General features: G+C 44.2%; 1 protein-coding gene across 2 annotated transcripts in view; it reads left to right on the top strand.

The window, feature by feature from the left end:
* Window positions 1–18,193, top strand: part of KIT (KIT proto-oncogene, receptor tyrosine kinase) — an 89,745-nt gene that overhangs the window by 27,731 nt on the left and 43,821 nt on the right. For both annotated transcript variants that reach the window (XM_040483337.1, XM_040483328.1), the window contains exons 2-4: window positions 10,559–10,828; window positions 13,863–14,144; window positions 15,241–15,377. In XM_040483337.1, the coding sequence (XP_040339271.1) occupies window positions 10,559–10,828; window positions 13,863–14,144; window positions 15,241–15,377 (689 nt within the window). The remainder of the gene's footprint in view (window positions 1–10,558; window positions 10,829–13,862; window positions 14,145–15,240; window positions 15,378–18,193) is intronic.

Here is an 18,193-nt window from a genome sequence, read left to right as displayed (position 1 = left end):
TGTGGCCAGCGTTGTAATGAGTGATATAGGCTAGGATGTGTCTGTTAGTGACCAGTCTTGTGTGCTGATAATTGAGGGGCTCGTTCTCTGTCCACTTCTGGTCCCCCACCGGCTGCATGCCCTCAGAGATTTTGGCATCCATCTAGAAGGTCCTCTACACCACCTTATCTGGAATTTCTTGGTTCTCCTTTACCAACCTAGCCATGCCATCTCTACCCTACTCTAGCCACCTTGTGTCTGTCATCTCCTTTTTGGCCCCTCTGTATTCTTCCTCCCTGGATGATTCTAGGGACCCGGCTGGTTAGCCCCCCTCCCCCAGTCACTTGCTGGGTGCTGGTGAGTGTGTTTGTGGCCCTGACACAGCCCCCCCCCCCCCCCCCAGCAAAGTTCCCGGACATTCCAGTGCCACCCACTGATCCAAATACTTCTAAATCTTCTTCCTCCTCCAGGCTGTCAGCACCGCATCTCCCCATCACCTAAGCCAAACACAGGTGTCCTGTCTTCTTCCTCTCGCTTTTTCGCTGCTCACATGCAGCCCACCCCAGGACCTTTACTCACCCATCAATACTATCCTTCACTGCTCCCTCTGAGGTCTGACCAGCACACATCAGTCGCTCCCCGTCAGGCTGGGCTCACCCCCTTCCTGTGACGAAGGGGGCCTGTGATGATCCCAAAGGGGGCCCTGTGATGATCCTGCCCCTCAGGACCTATGGCCTCACACCGTGATGTTGCACACACCTTCCTAGGTCTGCCATAGTTGCTCTTGTGTTCCCCGCTCTTGTGTTCCCTGCTCCTAATAGACCTTTCTCCTCCTCTACCCCGGGGCTTGGCCAGGTCACACGGCCAGGTCACGCTCTTTATTCTGAGCTTTGGGAATCCTCTTCTTGCCCCGCCCCATTTCCCTTCTTTTTCTGCTGGCTTCATTCTAAGGCTCTGTATTCTCCTGAGCCCCAGCCCCACCCAGGACAAATAGTAGGAGCTCTAGTACCATTTCATCAGTGAAGACCCTTTCAGAAGTGCCTGCTTTGTTCCCGTCCCTCGCTGCCACTGATGACTCAGGCTCCGGCTTTTGTTTTTCTGCCCATTAGTTCCCTTCTGTCAATTAGTTCATAATCTTTAGACCAACGTTGCAATATACTTAAGGAGCTGCTGTTTTCAAAAACTATGCTGCAGTGAGGTCTTTGTGATTTTACGATTTTAAACCGACTTTCAAACGGCTGATCGTTTTACAGTGGTGTATTGCTATGGCTGGAAACCGTAAACTGTCTCAAATATGGAAACAAATTTTGTATAATCACTGCAAATCCTGTGTCTGATGTAGTACCAAGGCTGGGCGTGCAGATAGAGAATTTCTGTCATTTTTATAAGAACTAAGTACAAATGTGCACTGTGCCAAGGGATTGGTTTTGAGGCCACGGCCACAGGAATATCGCCATGGAAGACCTAAGACAGTGAGATCGTGTCAATTACTTGTTATTTATCTTGTGTCTAACCTGAGTAGATTTTAATAATGAGCTCTATCCCGGTAAGTGCTTTAATCTCGGAATTACAAGGTGAAAGATACAGCTGAACTCTCTCTTACCCAGAAAGTGCTTTGGAAATAGCAGAGTTGTGAATCTGGCATCATGTGATCCATTAGGACTGTTTTCAAACTTGCCCATGGAGGTGCCGTTGAAGGTTGGGGGCAGTAGGGATTTGGATGGTATGTTTGGGAGTATGTCGTTGTAAGGTGGTTTGGTTTCTTTGAAGGCTCGTGATTTTTCCACCCGAAAAGTGAATTTATTTTACTTTCTATTTCATGATCTGTCATATAAAAGAATGTATAAAATTATCCGTCACTGAAAGAAACTGACCTGCAGGAAGACTGGTTAAAAAGCACTCTAGATCAGAGACACGCCACTGTGTAGGATGATGTCTCCAATTACCTTCCCTGTCCGGCACCTCCACATTTAATACATGTAGTGATCCCTTCACCGTGCATTTTTTGTCACCTTCTGTATTCCTGGTGCTCTGTGAGGCTTTGAGCACAGAGAGAGATACAGACTTTGCTTTGGGTTCTGAGAGCTTGTGTGGGAGTAAGGTAGGGGCGAGGTCCTTGTAGGATGAGCTTTTCCTGACTACCACACACACCTTCACACTCTGAGAACTTTGCCTTGCCTTTCCTTGAACACACATATAAACAGCGACACGTGCCAATGGACAAGGTCTTACTGGCTCAGCCCTCATGGCCCCTGCCTCTGGAACTTTTTTCATGGCGCTTTTGGGGAAAACAGTAGCTGCTCCCTTGGAGTCCTGGGACATGTTAATCACCTTTCAGTATTTTTATTTCATTGGTGTTGGGTTTGTCCCTGAGGTCTCCATCAGCATCTACTTCACTACCACTGTAATAGTTATGCAGTGTTGAAGCAAAAGACTTGGGTACATATGGTAGCTTGAACCCAACAGTAAAGTGGGGGCCATGCTGGGATCCCCCGTGGCATGGCTTCCTTCAGTCTGGGTGATCCAGGATGGGTTTACAGTCTCCCTGCCACTGGGCCAGAGCATTTTTATAAGGTTTGTTTGGTTTTCACTGAGCTCATGCTCCCCCTCCCTCCCGCTTTATTCTATTTCCAGTATCATCCACTTGTTTTTAAAGCCTCTTGGGTGTTGCGGGCAATTACTAGGATCCTTCCAACTTGGTTTTCATCCAGTTTATTCCTGTGGGGATATAAAAGTATGTCAGAAAGAGTAGGATATACAAATCATTAGCCCCCCCTTTTTTTTTTATTACAAACTGTGGTTAAATAGTACTTGAACTAATGAGTAGTTAGACTACAATGGGGCTTTGAGCTTTGCCTTAGTAGCGACTCCTCCTGCCCTACTTCCTCAAAACTAGAATAGGCCTCTCTACGTGGGTTTTCCTCCCTGCCGTTATTTTACCTGGTTCCTTATATTTGTGTCCAAAGAAAAGGTTTTGAAATGACTTACTTACTTTTAACCCCAGCTGTAAATCCAGGTTTTGCAGCTTAGACATCTGTGAAGGGTGCAAAGCCCTCGGGAGGATCTTTGAGAATAGGTTTGCAGCAATGGTGGGAGGGGTCCAGCCACTGCTGGCGGGCCTGGGGAGAACCTTGTGCTCAAGCAAGTGGCTCTCACTTACACTGATCATGGAGAACCTTCTCTAGTAGAAGTGCAACCGGGACTCTTAATTAGTATTTTGTTTTATTTTATTTATTTTTTTTTTTGAGAGAGGGGGGCGCAAGTGAGCGAGGGGCACAGAGAGAAGAGAGGAGAGGAGAGGAGAGGGGAGGAGCGGAGCGGAGCTCACGGGGCTCGTGTTTTACCCAAAGCGGGGCTCAAGCTCACCGATGTGGGATTCAAGCTCACTGATGTGGGATTCGAACTCACAAACTGAGATCATGACCTGAGCCACCCAGGCACCCTCAATTAGTCTTTTAATTCAGGTATACCTTGAATATTTTCTTTTCACTTAAGAAAGATGGGCGACCACATTCTTTTTGGTGGAGAAGCAGAACCTTGTCTTTGAGTTTTGGTTGACTTTGAGTTCGGGATGACTGGCGGGAGTTCTCCGCATACACCACACCCAAGATGCAAGCAAGGTCTGCGGTTTCTAACTTCAGTTTCCTTAAATGTAGTGCTCGTGAAACTGTTAGGATGCAGATCCACCCCCCCCCCCCCAACCCTGTTTGTGACTTGGAGGCCCTCCTCCAATCGTCTCCTATTTTAGCCACATTGAATTTGACACTCCCTTTAGTTGAGCCGCCTTTAGAGTGTTTCTTAGTTATCAGAGAATCAACAGCCCTTCCCCCTGCCCCCGCCTCCACATACATTTCAATTTTCATAACATGCACTTAATTTATATATATAATACACCACAAGTCGAACTTCCGTAAACAGGTTTGAGAAGTAGACCAAGTGACTCTGAGAGTGTGAGTAGGAGAGCAGAGGTGCAGAAAAGAACCTAATGGTCTTGAGTGCTCAGAGTCTCCTGGGTAGGAGTCCACATGGTTTTTTTTATTTTTTATTTTTTTTAATGTTTATTTTTGAGAAAGAGACAGAGTGTGAGTAGGGGAGGAGCAGAGAGAGGAAGACACAGAATCCAAAGCAGGCTCCAGGCTCAGCTGTCAGCACAGAGCCCGATGCGGGGCTCGAACTCAAAAGCTACAAGCTATGAGATCATGACCTGAGCCGAGATCAGGAGTCGGATGCTTAACCGACTGCACCACCCAGGTGCCCCAGGAGTCCGCATCATTTAAAACATACAGCCTATTCAACCCAGAAGGTTAAAAGACCTTTTATGAATGCCTGCTTTGTGTAAGGTCATAGATGGTAGTCAAGATGCTATTCGGACCCTCAGGCAGCAGTAAAAATAATGACAACAATTAATTATTTTTTTAGTGATATGATTTAAAACAAAGTCAGGGGGCTCACAGAGGCTGATACCAGTGGTCAGCTAAGAAAGATCCAGGGTAGCTGAGAAGGTTTGAGGCTTCACCAGCCAGGGCCTTTAAAGAATTGTTTTTTTTTTGTTTTGTTTTTTTGTTTTTTTTTTTTTTTTTTTTAATTTTAGACATTTTTCTTATTGTGGTAAAATACACATGATATAAAATGTACCATTTTTTTTAAGCGTCCAATTCAGTGCCGTTCACATTCACAATGTTGCACAACCATCACCACTATCCGTGTCCAGAACTTTTTTTTTCTTTTTTTATCATTCCAAATGGAAATTCTTTACCCATTAAACCCATTAACGCTCCATTCCCCATCCCCCGGCCCTTGGTAGTCTATATTCTACTTTCTGTCTCTGAATTTGCCTACTGTAGGTACGTCCTGTAATGGAATCATACAACATTTATCCTTTTGTTTCTGGCTTGTCTCACATAGCATGATGTTTGTGAAGTTCATCAATGTGGTAACAGGTGTCAGAATTTCCTTTTCATGGCTGAATAATAGTCCCTTGTATGCACATACTATATTTTGTCTATCTGTTGATGGGCACTTGGGTTGTTTCTACGTCTTGGCTGTTGTAAGTAATGCTGCTGTGAACGTGTGTTTGCAAGTATCTGTTTGTATCCCTGCTTTCAATTCTTTTGGGTATGGTTGAATTTTACACTAGTGAAAGGTTATTGAAGGTATGTTGCCATTTATCTTTTTTTTTTTTTTTTTTGGCATTTATCTTGATATTGTTAAAGTCTTGCAACATTATTGACTATGATGGCCCAGAGCCATCAGTCCCTCTAGTAGTTGGTCCCCACAATGGTAGGATTTGCCATTTCTTTTTTTTGGCTCATTAATTAACATGTGTTCAGGGAATAGAAAACAACTCATAAATTAGCCTTAGCCAAACACAATTAAGGAAGCACATTTTCTAATGCAAAGAGTCCTGATGTAGATAAAACCCAATTCAACAAACATTTGTTGAGAACTTGCTATGTGCCAAACACTTTCAATAATGTGTGATTTCAGAACAATTTCAAAGCTCAGTTGGAATACCTTATTGGTCTTGAATTTAAAATATAATAAAGGCAGGTAGATGTGTATATACACTTTTTTTGAAGTTTATTATTATTATTTTTTTAGTAATCTCTACACCCAACATGGGGCTCGAACTCATAGCCCTGGGATCAAGAGACGCATGTTCTTCCAACTTGTCAGGTGCCCCTTGCAAACCTTTAACATGTATCTCTGTTTTTTTTCTATTGTGAGAACATTATAATAACATTCAAGATAGTTTGGAAAAAAGAGAATAAATGATACACAGAGTCCCACTGTAATATAAGCTCTATTTTCCTTTTACAAGGTGAGTTAGAGGGTTGAACTTACAAATAATGTATTTTGAAAATAAAATCCTTAATGCTTCTGGTGGCAATTATTTTAAAATTTGTTTTTTAATTAATTTTTTTTTTAACTTTTATTTATTTTTGAGACAGAGAGAGGCAGAGCATGAATGGGGGAGGGTCAGAGAGAGAGGGAAACACAGAATCGGAAGCAGGCTCCAGGCTCTGGGCCATCATCAGCCCAGAGCCCGACGCGGGGCTCGAACTCACAGACCGTGAGATCGTGACCTGAGCTGAAGTCGGACGCTTAACCAACTGAGCCACCCAGGCGCCCCAAAATTTGTTTTTTAAATCTCTAGAAGGAAAGCCTACACCAGTGATCTCAAATTTGGAGGCTTCTTAATTGGAGGTATCTGTAGCAGTTTAATGGAGGAGTGGAGCCACTCCCTTAGTGGAGCCGCAGAAATGACATCTGTCCTCTTTTGGGGATAGATCGGTGGGCTGTTGACACCTGTTACAGGGGCTGGGTGTTTAGGAACCTGTCCTTCCTCCGATCTTTCATATGTTCAGCGTTCGAAGGGAATGTTTTCATGACTGTGCCAGGGGAAAAACACAATTTAGGATTAGGAGGAGGTAAGACGTAGACGTCCATGGACCACGTGTAAGCATCAGTACAAACCAAATGGGTGATGGGGCTGGACATGTTGGACGGATTTAGTGAGAACAGGTGATCATGGTGAGGGACTAACACCCATGAAAACAGGGCTTTCCACATGGCATGAAGGTGAATTGTGGAGTTGGTGTGTTCTGGGGACATGGGCGGAAAGATGGGCCGAGCAAGGAATAGAGCGGTTTACAGGCTCCTTAGCCAGCCAGCCTAAGGATCTGTCTTATTGGAGAGGCAGGTAAAGGTCCAGAGGAAGCAGCTATAAATTAGTCCCATGAAAAGTGCTTGGCAAACCATACATGATGTCAGAGTTAGCTGCTGCAGCCTCTGTTAGGGTTTTTGAGGCTGGGAGTGGGGTTGTTGAGAGGTGGTGCTTTAGGCTGATAGATCTCAGGGTTATGAGGTTTGAGGAGCTGTGAGTGGGGTGGCCGGAGCCATGGAGATCTTTTAGGAGAGGAGGCCATCTCTCTGTGAGATAATAAGTGGTCAGTCTGGGGGCGGGACAGCAGGCGTGGAAAGACAGACAAGGAGGAGTGGCAGAAAGATTGCCAGGATTTGCTGCCAAGGAGGCAGAAGTCAGGCAGGAACCTGTTTGGGAAATGACGGAACCGTTTACATTCATAGAAAGTGAGTAAGTCAGGACCGATTGGAGGAGTGATAAGAGGTTCTGTTTTGTTTTTTGTTTTTTTTTAATTTAAAAAAAAAAATTTTTTTTTTAATGTTTATTTCTGAGACAGAGAGAGAGCATGAGTCAGGGAGGGGCGAAGAGAGAGGGAGGCACAGAATCAGAAGCAGGCTCCAGGCTCTGAGCTGTCAGCACAGAGCCTGATGCGGGGCTTGAACTCACAGACTGCGAGATCATGACCTGAGCTAAAGTCGGACGCTCAACCGACTGAGCCACCCAGGTACCCCAAGAGGTTCTGTTTTTAGAATAATCGTGTCCAATATTTACTAGTATTGTCTAGGTGCCCCCAGACGGTTCTGAGGGCTTTATATAACGGCCTTATGAAATAGGTTCTGTTACCGTCCCTCCTTTACAAATGAGCAAACTGAGACCCAGTTGATGAGGAACCGGCCTAAGGATCACACACTGACTAATGGCAGAGCCAGGATGGACATTTAGACTGTTTTCAGTCCAAGGTCTTACCAAGTATACTTTACGGCTTTGCTGTAATAGCCAATGTTTATTAAAGGTGCCCAGTCCTGTGTTAAGCTCCTTACATGTATTTGCCGCATTTGATTCCCATAAGAACTCTGAGATGAGGGTATTTTTTTTTTTTTTTTATCGTTTTCCAGATGTGGAAACTTGGGCACAGAGAAGTTGAGTGGCCTGCCTTAGGTCACACAGTGAGGTTTAGCATACATTGGCGTGGTAGGTCTCTGGAAGTCAGCAATATTTATTCAACTGGATTGTAATATCTACATATACCCTTAAGATCCACTCCCGAGGAAACTGAATTGATCGAAATATATGGCAATACAAATTCTTTAAGAATTTTTGGATTAGGGGCACCTGGGTGGCACAGTCGGTTAAGCGTCCGACTTCAGCCAGGTCACGATCTCGCGGTCCGTGAGTTCGAGCCCCGCGTCAGGCTCTGGGCTGATGGCTCAGAGCCTGGAGCCTGTTTCCGATTCTGTGTCTCCCTCTCGCTCTGCCCCTCCCCCGTTCATGCTCTGTCTCTCTCTGTCCCAAAAATAAATAAAACGTTGAAAAAATAAATAAATAAAGAATTTTTGGATTAAATTTACTGTCCACGTCACTGCTATTTACTTGGAACTACTCCCTTTTCACCAGGGGATAAATAAGTGAAGTGATAGTGTCTTCATTTATTGTTGTGCCCATTTTCATTATTTAGCGTGCTGTATAACTTTAAAAATAATCCCAAGCACTTTGTTTTTATATCCCGTCTCCTCCATCTAGATGCTGAGGCCAGCAGGTATAGGTGGTCTTGGCCTATAGCACTTCTTATGTTGTTGGTGCTTAATAACATTTGATGATTATAATTGACCTTGTTGTTACCGTCTGCGAATCCAAGTTGCTGAGTGTCTTTAATCTGGGGTGTACTTGGCATGATCTCGTGGAGCTGCAATTGAAGCCATGGTTGAAAGGTGCCCGGATGAGATCGTTTGTCTGGATGACAAATTGGAATCGAGACTGGTCATCTATGTGCACCTGCAGCAGACAGTTTGAGTGCTTCTTCGGAGCATCTTTGGTCCGTGCCTCTCCACAGACTCTCTTCCTTCTATGCTCACATGTTAAGGGATCCCTTCTGTAACTTTTAGCCTTGTTTGACTACAGATCTATTTCTCTGCCTTCTCTTGCTGTAGCTCCTCAGCAAGAGGTCTACACTTAGACTTTAACCTTGGAGCACACAGACACTCCCACTCACCTGAAATTGTACTCTCAGATTTCCTGTGATCTCTTTCCCACCAAATGCAGGGATTTTTGTTCATGCCCTTGACCTTGCTCAGCACCTGCCTTAGGACCCACCACCTTTTCTTTGAAACCGTCTGATGTGTCGCCTTCCCTCCCCTCTTTAGCAACTCCCCTTCCTTTCTGGTTGTGCCTCTTTGTTGTTTTTGTTGTTTGTTTGAGTTTTAAATCTTAGCTGGGAGAGCTCTCCAAGATTGGTACTGTGTGTTCCTCTTTTTTCCACAATCTCTTACCCTTGACTGTCTGATCCCGTCTTTTAACCCCACATGTTATTGCAGGGCTCTCGCCCCTCCTGTCCCCATCCCTTTATGATTCTGCCCCCATCTCCCCACTCCCAATCATGCCAAACGTGTAGAGAGTTTCCTGGTGTGGGGTAGGTATCCCATTTCGCCCATGACCTTGCAGAAGTCATTGAAAGCACCCCAGGGAGTTCTGTTCCCCTGATGCTCTAGCCCACCTCGTCCAGGGACTCTTTCTTCCATATCCCTCACCCAGGCTGTAGGTGAGTCTATCTTTGTAGCTTTCATTGCACTATAACCATTGGTGTGTTTTTCCTCTGGCGTACGCGGCATCTTTAGTCTCAAATCCTTACTGTAAGTCTTATCGCTTCTGCCTACCTGAGAACCAGAGCTTTTCACTGATTTCCTTGACTCCAGTTGATGTCTAGTATCTTACTCTGCATGTCACCTTTCTACTGAAAACCGTATGGTGCCTCTGCGCGTGGTCTCTGTGGTATATGTCCATGGCACGTGTCTCGTCTTTGGCCTTTTCTGGTCCAGCCCACCTCCTACTTCTTCAGCTTAAAGCTAAAACTCGGAGCTATGCTTCACTTATTCTGACATGGAAGCAGTGTGTTCTGTAAACTCTGGAGTGTGTGTAAGAACCACGTGTTGCACTTCACGTGGACTTTTGCAGATCACAATTAATGCATTTATGCCCAAAGCTTTTGCAGATCGTAATTCATGCATTTATGCGACAGATGGATGAATGAGTTGACTGCTGCGAATTTTCTAAGGTTCAAGTTTCATATTCAGAGTCTAAAGTTTGCATCTTTAAACTAGGACGCCAGTCTAGGCATTAGTTTGATTAGGCTGCAACCCGACAAATGTCGTGAAACCTCTCATGGTCTGATCTTTCAAATGGGGTTTTCATTTTCTGCCCTATTGCTTGGAACTCATAAATAGTTCTCCTTTTGATGAACATCACCATATAAGGAGCATTGCATACAAATAACAGTTCACAGCCAAGCTGTGTCATGATCATGTACGTTTTGCCACGAGAGTAACAGGTCAGGAGTTTTTGTGTGTGTGTTTTTATAGTGCGAGGTTTTGTTTTTGTTGTTTCTAGGCTGGGTGTCAGTAAGTCAGTACCACGGCGACGGCCCCTATTCAGAGTGGAAACTTGACCCAGCTGGGGTGTTTAGCCCAGAGAAGGCCATGGCATCCAGTGAGTTGGTTGCATACCAAGTGCGACCCTCAGGATTAGTTGAGAGTTGCAGAAAATAATTCAGTAGATGAACTTAAACTTTAAACAGAACTCTTTCTAACTATAAATAGCCGGGCAGCTCTGTCCTATTTTTATTGTAGAGCACACAGAAGATGGAAATCAATATCGGAAGAAATGCTTTATTTCGCCAAGGAAAAAGATCATACTCAACACGATTCTGACTCTTCTTGGCAGGCTTTTCTCAACCATCTGCGAGTCCGGGGGAATGGTCTCTACCGTCCATCCATCCAGCAACGTCAGAGTTAATAGTCAGTGTTGGCGACGAGATTAGGCTGTTGTGCACCGATCCAGGGTTTGTCAAATGGACTTTTGAGACTCTGGGCCAGTCGAGTGAGATCACACACAATGAATGGATCACGGAGAAAGCAGAGGCCACCAACACGGGCAATTACACGTGCACCAACGGAGGCGGCTTAAGCAGTTCCATTTACGTGTTTGTTAGAGGTAAACGTGTGGCTTTCTTTCATGCTATGCTTTGGAGAACTTAAGAGCTTGTTCTTAATTATGGATGACATATACATGGCCAGCCACAGATAAAATGTTACTGGCTGGATCTAGAAAACCTAAAACAAATTATTCTTAGTTATTTGGTCCCCCCCCCCCCCCCATCTTTTGACACATGGTGGCTGTGGTTATGACTCCAGCTGAAGGTCTGCAAGGCTGTGATGCTCTTCCTAATGAGGTTACAATATGGTGAGCCCATTTGTTCTGGAAGCTCTGAGTAAACCCTGAGAATAAATTGGGCCCTTTGGGAAAGCTGCATTTTAATGCCTTGAGATCCTAGATACTCCCACTTAGTAAAAACACTTCAGGGAACTAAAGGCCTCTAAAGGCCTAAACAGGCCAACACTTCAAAAGAATTGATCCACTTTTAGGGAGCAAATTCCGGAAAAAATCACCCAGTCAGCTAATCAACCCCTGTCCCTCTTAGGTTCTTAATAGTTGTCAGTGGATTGATGTAAAAAAACAAACCCAAAACCCGAAGAACAGATCAAACAAACTGTGACCTCTTAGAAGAAAAATATGATGGTTGGATTTCTGTACCTCCTATCCCATGACAACCTCCATGATTCATCTGTATTTGTGCTTTTCACCTCCTTCTCAAGAGGAGGTTTGCTGAAGGGGGGTAGGCAGGAGAATCTTCTTGTTGATGTAAAAACAAGTACTTAAAGCTTAAGAGATATACCCAGGTTCTAGCAGGACAAAGAGAGTCCCAGTTCTGGTCCTGCGTCTGTACCTAGACTGGGGCTACCATTGAAAGAGGCTGCGTAGGAGGCCTCACCCGTGGTTATTGTGGAGGAATAATGAGTAAATTTGTCCTAGATCGTAGATCTGGGCAACCTCAAGAGCTTCAGGTTTTCATTGCAACCTTCAGATAAGATCACCTGCTCTGTCGTCCTGATGTAATTGTCTTTGAGGAGACCGCATTGTGCAAATTCTAGCTCTATCAAGGGTTAATACAGTTGACTCACCTAGTGTTCACTGTAGAGAAGGTTGCCATGAAATTCACTCTGCCTCTCCTTAGTTTATCTGTTATTCTTTCCTAGGTGGGTAGCTGAAAAATACACAGTGATAAGGCGCAGCTTAGCCTCTGGGTATGATTCCATAATTGTTGAGCTAACCTGTGTGCTGTTTTTGACATTCAGGAAGGTACTCTTTAATTTTCAGGTGCTAATGAAGTATCATTCTGCACATTAACGCAATGGGTAAACCACTGAATAAATGGGGACAACTGAATTCGCCAGGTCGGTCTGGCAGACTTCATGGTTTTCTTTAAAGGGAAAGTCTTCCCTAATAACTTAGCCCTATGCTGAATTATTACTGATTTAAGATGTTTGGATACTTAAGTGATTCATGTTACAGCAATGAAAGAAATTGGGGCGTTGTAGGAGCTAGACTAAGCCACCGAGCAAGAGTAGATGTACAAAAAAATAAACCAAACAAAACAGCTATGGCCTCAGACCATAGTTCAGCCATCATGAAGTACTTTATTCATAGAACTCATTAGTAAGGCTGGGAGGTGCATAATTGGTTCTGGAATGGGGGCGCCTGGGTGGCGCAGTCGGTTAAGCGTCCGACTTCAGCCAGGTCACGATCTCGCGGTCCGTGAGTTCGAGCCCCGCGTCGGGCTCTGGGCTGATGGCTCAGAGCCTGGAGCCTGTTTCCGATTCTGTGTCTCCCTCTCTCTCTGCCCCTCCCCCGTTCATGCTCTGTCTCTCTCTGTCCCAAAAATAAATAAATGTTAAAAAAATAATTGGTTCTGGAAAATTACCTTTCAAAATTGGTCAGTATATATTTCAATGATGCCAAGTTGATTTTTGTGGAACACCTGAATTCCAGGTAGAAAGGACAAGTAAGAAACATTTTAAACATAATCTGTTGGCCCAACCGTGTATCTGTATTCTCTTTACACAGGAGAGGTGGCAGCATATTGTGTATACAGAATGAGGTTTGTCTTTGCTTATATGAGGTCCCAGTCTGCCTGAGGCTTTTCCAGTCCACACCTGGTGTCCTGGCGTAATTGTTAATAGCACTCCCCTTCACTCACAAGCGTCCTGGTTTGGATGATAAAGTGTTTGCCACCGCATTCCTGAAACTCATGAGCTCCCCTTGGGAATATGGCTTCAGTTGATTTCCACAAGTTTGTATTAATATGCGTCTTTCAAGAGAGTATGGATAGAGCGGGACCCACGTGACATTCGTATGGGGTGGCCTGCTAATAGTTTTCCCAGATTCTATGCAGAAGCCAAAAGATTCTGGAGACTGGGGACTCTGGAAGGGGGTCCTCTGATCCTGATAGGTAATATCAGACCGGCTTAGTCTTGGCTCATGCTCCTTAGAGTATCCTCTGTTGTGGAAAAAGAGTAAGTTTTGTAATAAAATATCCCCAGATTTTTAAGAGCCCAAGTTGTGCTATCAGTCGGACTGCAGTTCGAGTTCCGCCCAGCCATTTCTGGACCATGTCACTTTAGGAGAGTGTCTTTAAAAAAAAATAATTTTTTTTTTAATGTTTATTTGAGAGAGAGACAGACAGACAGAGTGCAAAGGGGATGGGGGAGTAAAGAGAGAGGGAGACACAGAATCTAAAGCAGGCTCTAGGCTCCGAGCTGTCAGCACAGACAGCTTGCACCCACGGACCACAAGATCATGACCTGAGCCGAAGTCGGACGCCTAACCGACTGAGCCTCCCAGGCGCCCCTAGGAGAGTCACTTTTTTGAGACTTCAGTTTCTTCATGTATAAAAGGGTGATGATGATAGTGCCCTTCACTGAGGGCTGTTTTGAGGGTTAGATGAGAGAAAGCGTAATGGTCCAAGCTTGGTGTCTGACACATGGAAAGGGACAAATGTTAACTGTTACCTAATTAGCAGCGTTTGGGTAAATTCTACTTTTGCTCGCAAAGAGAAACGTCGGAGTCATTTGAGGTTTTTCAAAAATGTTTTCAACCATTCAAACTACTGATTTTTGACACGCTATAGATCCCGCAAAGCTTTTCCTCGTTGACCTTCCCTTGTATGGGAAAGAAGACCATGATACGCTGGTCCGCTGTCCTCTGACAGACCCAGAGGTGACCAATTACTCCCTCCGGGGGTGCGAGGGGAAGCCTCTTCCCAAGGACTTGACTTTCGTCACCGATCCCAAGGCTGGCATCACAATCAGGAATGTGAAGCGCGAGTACCATCGGCTGTGCCTGCATTGCTCTGCGGACCGGAAGGGCAAGTCCGTGCTGTCGAAGAAATTCACCCTGAAAGTGAGGGCAGGTAAGGGGGGGCCCTTCTCGCTTTCTTCTGGGAGGCGGAGCAGCTGTTGATGTTCATTGGTACACGACTTCTCTCTTCTCGCTGGTCCATCTTTCGATCGGCTGTCAGGCAGCTGGCTCTTCCTCACTCCCGCCGGCTTCAGACTACTGTCAGCTGCTTGTGAACTCTTTGTTGCATAGTCCCCACCCCACACAACCGCCCACGACTGCCTCCAGCGGGGCGCGTTGACCAACGACTGGCATTTAGACCGTACAGGGGGCAGTAGGAGGAGGGGACCGCGGTGAAACCAATGACATTGGGGCACCCCAAGTTTTGTAACTGCACAAGGTGTTCCTTCCGAGGGAAACTCACTGGGAAGCTTCAGTTACACTATTTGAAAAGATTAGCATACACATTATTCACTCCTTGATTTAGTATTGACACAGGGATTGACTTTCTCCTCGGCTGTTTAATTTTCATGCATTCCCAAACTCTTCACAATCTGAGGAGGCAAGTACCCACTGAGTACAGACTTTGTTGTTATCCTGGCGTTATGTAGATTATTTTGGTAGCTGGAAGATGTCTAGATTTTGTATCTCAGATCATCAAATTCGACACCAGTTGACATTCAGCAACTGGGGGGCTTTTTTTAAGGCTTTTGAAAAAGTGTGCTCATTGGCGTTAAGGAAAGTCTGGTTATTTAAAATGGGGGTTTTCAGAGACGGACAACGTATTACTTTTACAGCCTACGGGAAAGATGCCTGTTCGGTTAAAAGAATTTAACTAGGTGCGGGTCACATCCTCATAAAACCATCAAGGTTGTGTGAGGTAAAGATTAATGCCAGGCCTGCCCGTTTCAAAATAGCATTGTCAAGGAGCGTTATAATCTCAAAGCAGACGGTCCTATCTTTTTCACCCGGTATTAATGAATTTGCTTGAAGGATACAAGATTTAATTGCTGATGCCTGCTGATGTGCAAGCACTACAGTCAGTAGCATACCTGATATTTTATTTAACAGGCCACCGAGTAAGTTGTGCGCATTTGAGGAAAAGTGGCAAGTGAAAATGGCATATAATAGAACAGACTATCTGAGGGTCCCGTTTCTTTTTATTCTAGCCATCAGAGCTGTCCCAGTTGTGTCTGTGTCCAAAGCAAGCCATCTTCTTAGGGAAGGGGAAGAATTCTCCGTGATGTGCTTGATAAAAGATGTGTCTAGTTCCGTGGACTCGATGTGGATCAAGGAAAACAACCCGGTAAGTGGCTTGTTCCCTTTTTTTTTTTTTCCCCCCCAGTCGATGGTTTTCTCTTTGTGGGAGATTTTAAGGGTTTTTTTTTTTTTTCCTTAAAAGGGTCTATTAATTGTCCTGGGGAGGCTCAGCTGGTATGTCTGTCTGAGGTGGGACTGTCTGGGCGCGAGTCGAGATGCAGATTTCCCCCTTTCGTGACACCATATGTGGGTGTGTATCTTCATTATTAGTGACACATGCATGTCATTTGGTGAATTTACGTTGAGAAAATCGAAGAGAAGACTTGAGACTCCTTTTGTTACTGTACGCTGTTTCTTTGACTTTCCTGGGGAAATTTTAAGAAAACTAATGATTGCGTATGCGCCTTGATGTTTTTCAGACTATTATCAAAGCTATGCGGGGCAGATTATTTAAAATATTGGGAAAAGTTGTCAATGGTTTTTTTTCCTTTCACGTTGAAAAAGAGTAAATGGTCTCAGATACTAACCAGAGAGCTCTTCGCTTTCCCACAAAGTGGCCTATCCATTTGAGAGCTGGGTTTCTTTTTTGTATTGATCTGACTCTCCCCTCTGAGACTGGTTACCTGAGATCAAGTTGCTAATGGTTTTCTGTTTGTTTTAGTCACTATTAATAAAATGGTTATCTTTAATCTGAAACATTTGGACATGTTTAAGTTCTCATTCATTTAACAAATGCGTATTGAATGTCTACTATATGTCAGGTACTGTGTTAGGCATATCTTAAGTAAATTTTGGCCAGTTATAGGAAGTTTTTTTGTTTGTTTTTTTTTTCCTCTCTAAATACTCCTTAATAGCAAGGTCTTTAAAATGTCTAAATTCCCAAATATTTTGTTTTCAAATTCCCGTCGACTGAAGTTTCAGTAATTTTTATTTGCATAATGTTGGCCATCTAGTTAACTAGCTTTTTTGGTGGTTTTTCTTCGTATACATATATGCATTACGTTGGAGGAAAGATATAATATAGTTTCCTTCTCCTCTTCCTGTCCTCCCTCCCCTTGCTCTGTATTCAACATTGGTGATTTCATGCCTGTTTAAAGAATGCTTTGCTAGATAAGTAACCATGGTGATTAGCATAATGCAAAGTAGTATGATGGTATTCACATAGACTTGTGATGGATGATCCCTTGCTGGTGAAGCCTATCACCACTGACTAGGAGAATGGATTGTACTAGACTTGTTCTTTCAAACCAATGGCTCAGAGAAACAAGTTTTCGTTTCCGTATCATAGAATTTAATAAAAACGATAGTTTATGTATGGATTTTTGACTGACCTTATAGAGTGCAATCCTATATAAATTGGCTTTCTATAATCCTTGATTTCAGATGAGAGAACAGTTTATACCATGTGTATATTTGAGCCTCCGTATAACTTGAAAATTAGCTTTTTTTTCTATGAGGAATTATATTGCCCCAGGCAGTTTTGTTCTGAACCGTTTTTCCCTGGAGTCCTACATGCCATTCCCAATTAATCCACTGGCATTGGAAGATAAGCCTTTGGTATTGGGAGCTCTTTGGGGAAATCCCAGTGTGCATCTCAAGGGTTAAGGAAAACCAAATCACATGCAAACAATATGTAATATGTGACTTGCAGATGGGGCTCATGGCTCTCCGCCAAGGTTCATCCATGAATCTTTTGTTGATATCCTTTGGCTTAATTTGAAATACTTAGCACTCTTAGCACTATCAAATTATTTTAAAAATCCATGGTATTTGACTCTGACCCTTTGGAATAACTAACTCACAATGAAATCTAGGATAAGATGACTGTCCTAGAGTTTTTGCTGTTGTGTGTTTTAAAACGTAGGAGAGTCTTGGCGTTTATTCAACACTTGTGAATCTTGGTTAGCTTTTCTGATGCTTTTAAACCCTTGTATTTTTTACTTTTAATTAGGATATTTGACAGTGTCCTAAAAATGGTCTTCAGGTTTGGGTGTTGGGTCTGCATCACTACTGAGGTCCAAGCTTTTCCTTCCCGCATTGACATGTTCATTGTTCAGGTTTAACTCCCTGTTAGAAGACCTTTGGCCTCTTGGGAGAACTAGAAGGAAGAGATACCATAAATCTAGAATGTGTGATGTTACCTGTCCATCGTCACTCTGCCTTTGCAGAGAAGTCTATGACATGATGGACCGGGAGAGGACAGAACAATGTCACCTCACCTTGCTATTGCATCTTCTTGATTGATCTTCTGCAGCAAAATGGCAGATTTCTGCCAATTACTAGAAGAATCTCTGGGAAGGGAGTATCTTCAAATCTGCCTAGTGCTTCAAATTGGAAAGGCGTTTCGAGACCTTTCTTTAAAGACCTTCTCTCCTTCCCTTTCAGAAACAAAAGCTGGGTGGGACGCCTGAGTGGCTCAGTTGGTTAAGGGTCCCACTTCTGCTCAGGTCATGCATGATCTCATGGTCTGTGAGTTCGAGCCCCGCGTCGGGCTCTGTGCTGACAGCTCGGAGCCTGGAGCCTGCTTCGGATTCTGTGTCTCCCTCTCTGACCCTCCCCCGTTCATGCTCTGTCTCTCTCTGTCTTTTTTTTTTTTTTATTTTATTTTTTTTTAATTTTTTTCAACGTTTATTTATTTTTGGGACAGAGAGAGACAGAGCATGAACGGGGGAGGGTCAGAGAGAGAGGGAGACACAGGATCGGAAACAGGCTCCAGGCTCTGAGCCATCAGCCCAGAGCCTGACGCGGGGCTCGAACTCACGGACCGCGAGATCGTGACCTGGCTGAAGTCGGACGCTTAACCGACTGCGCCACCCAGGCGCCCCTCTCTCTCTGTCTTAAAAAAAAAAAAAAAAAAAAAAA

The sequence above is a fragment of the Herpailurus yagouaroundi genome, unplaced genomic scaffold, assembly GCF_014898765.1.
Source record: "Herpailurus yagouaroundi ecotype Mexico unplaced genomic scaffold, PumYag 28, whole genome shotgun sequence".
Lineage (NCBI taxonomy): Eukaryota > Metazoa > Chordata > Mammalia > Carnivora > Felidae > Herpailurus > Herpailurus yagouaroundi.
The sequence above is the reverse complement of the archived record's forward strand: the minus strand, read 5'-3'. Positions and strand labels throughout refer to the sequence as shown.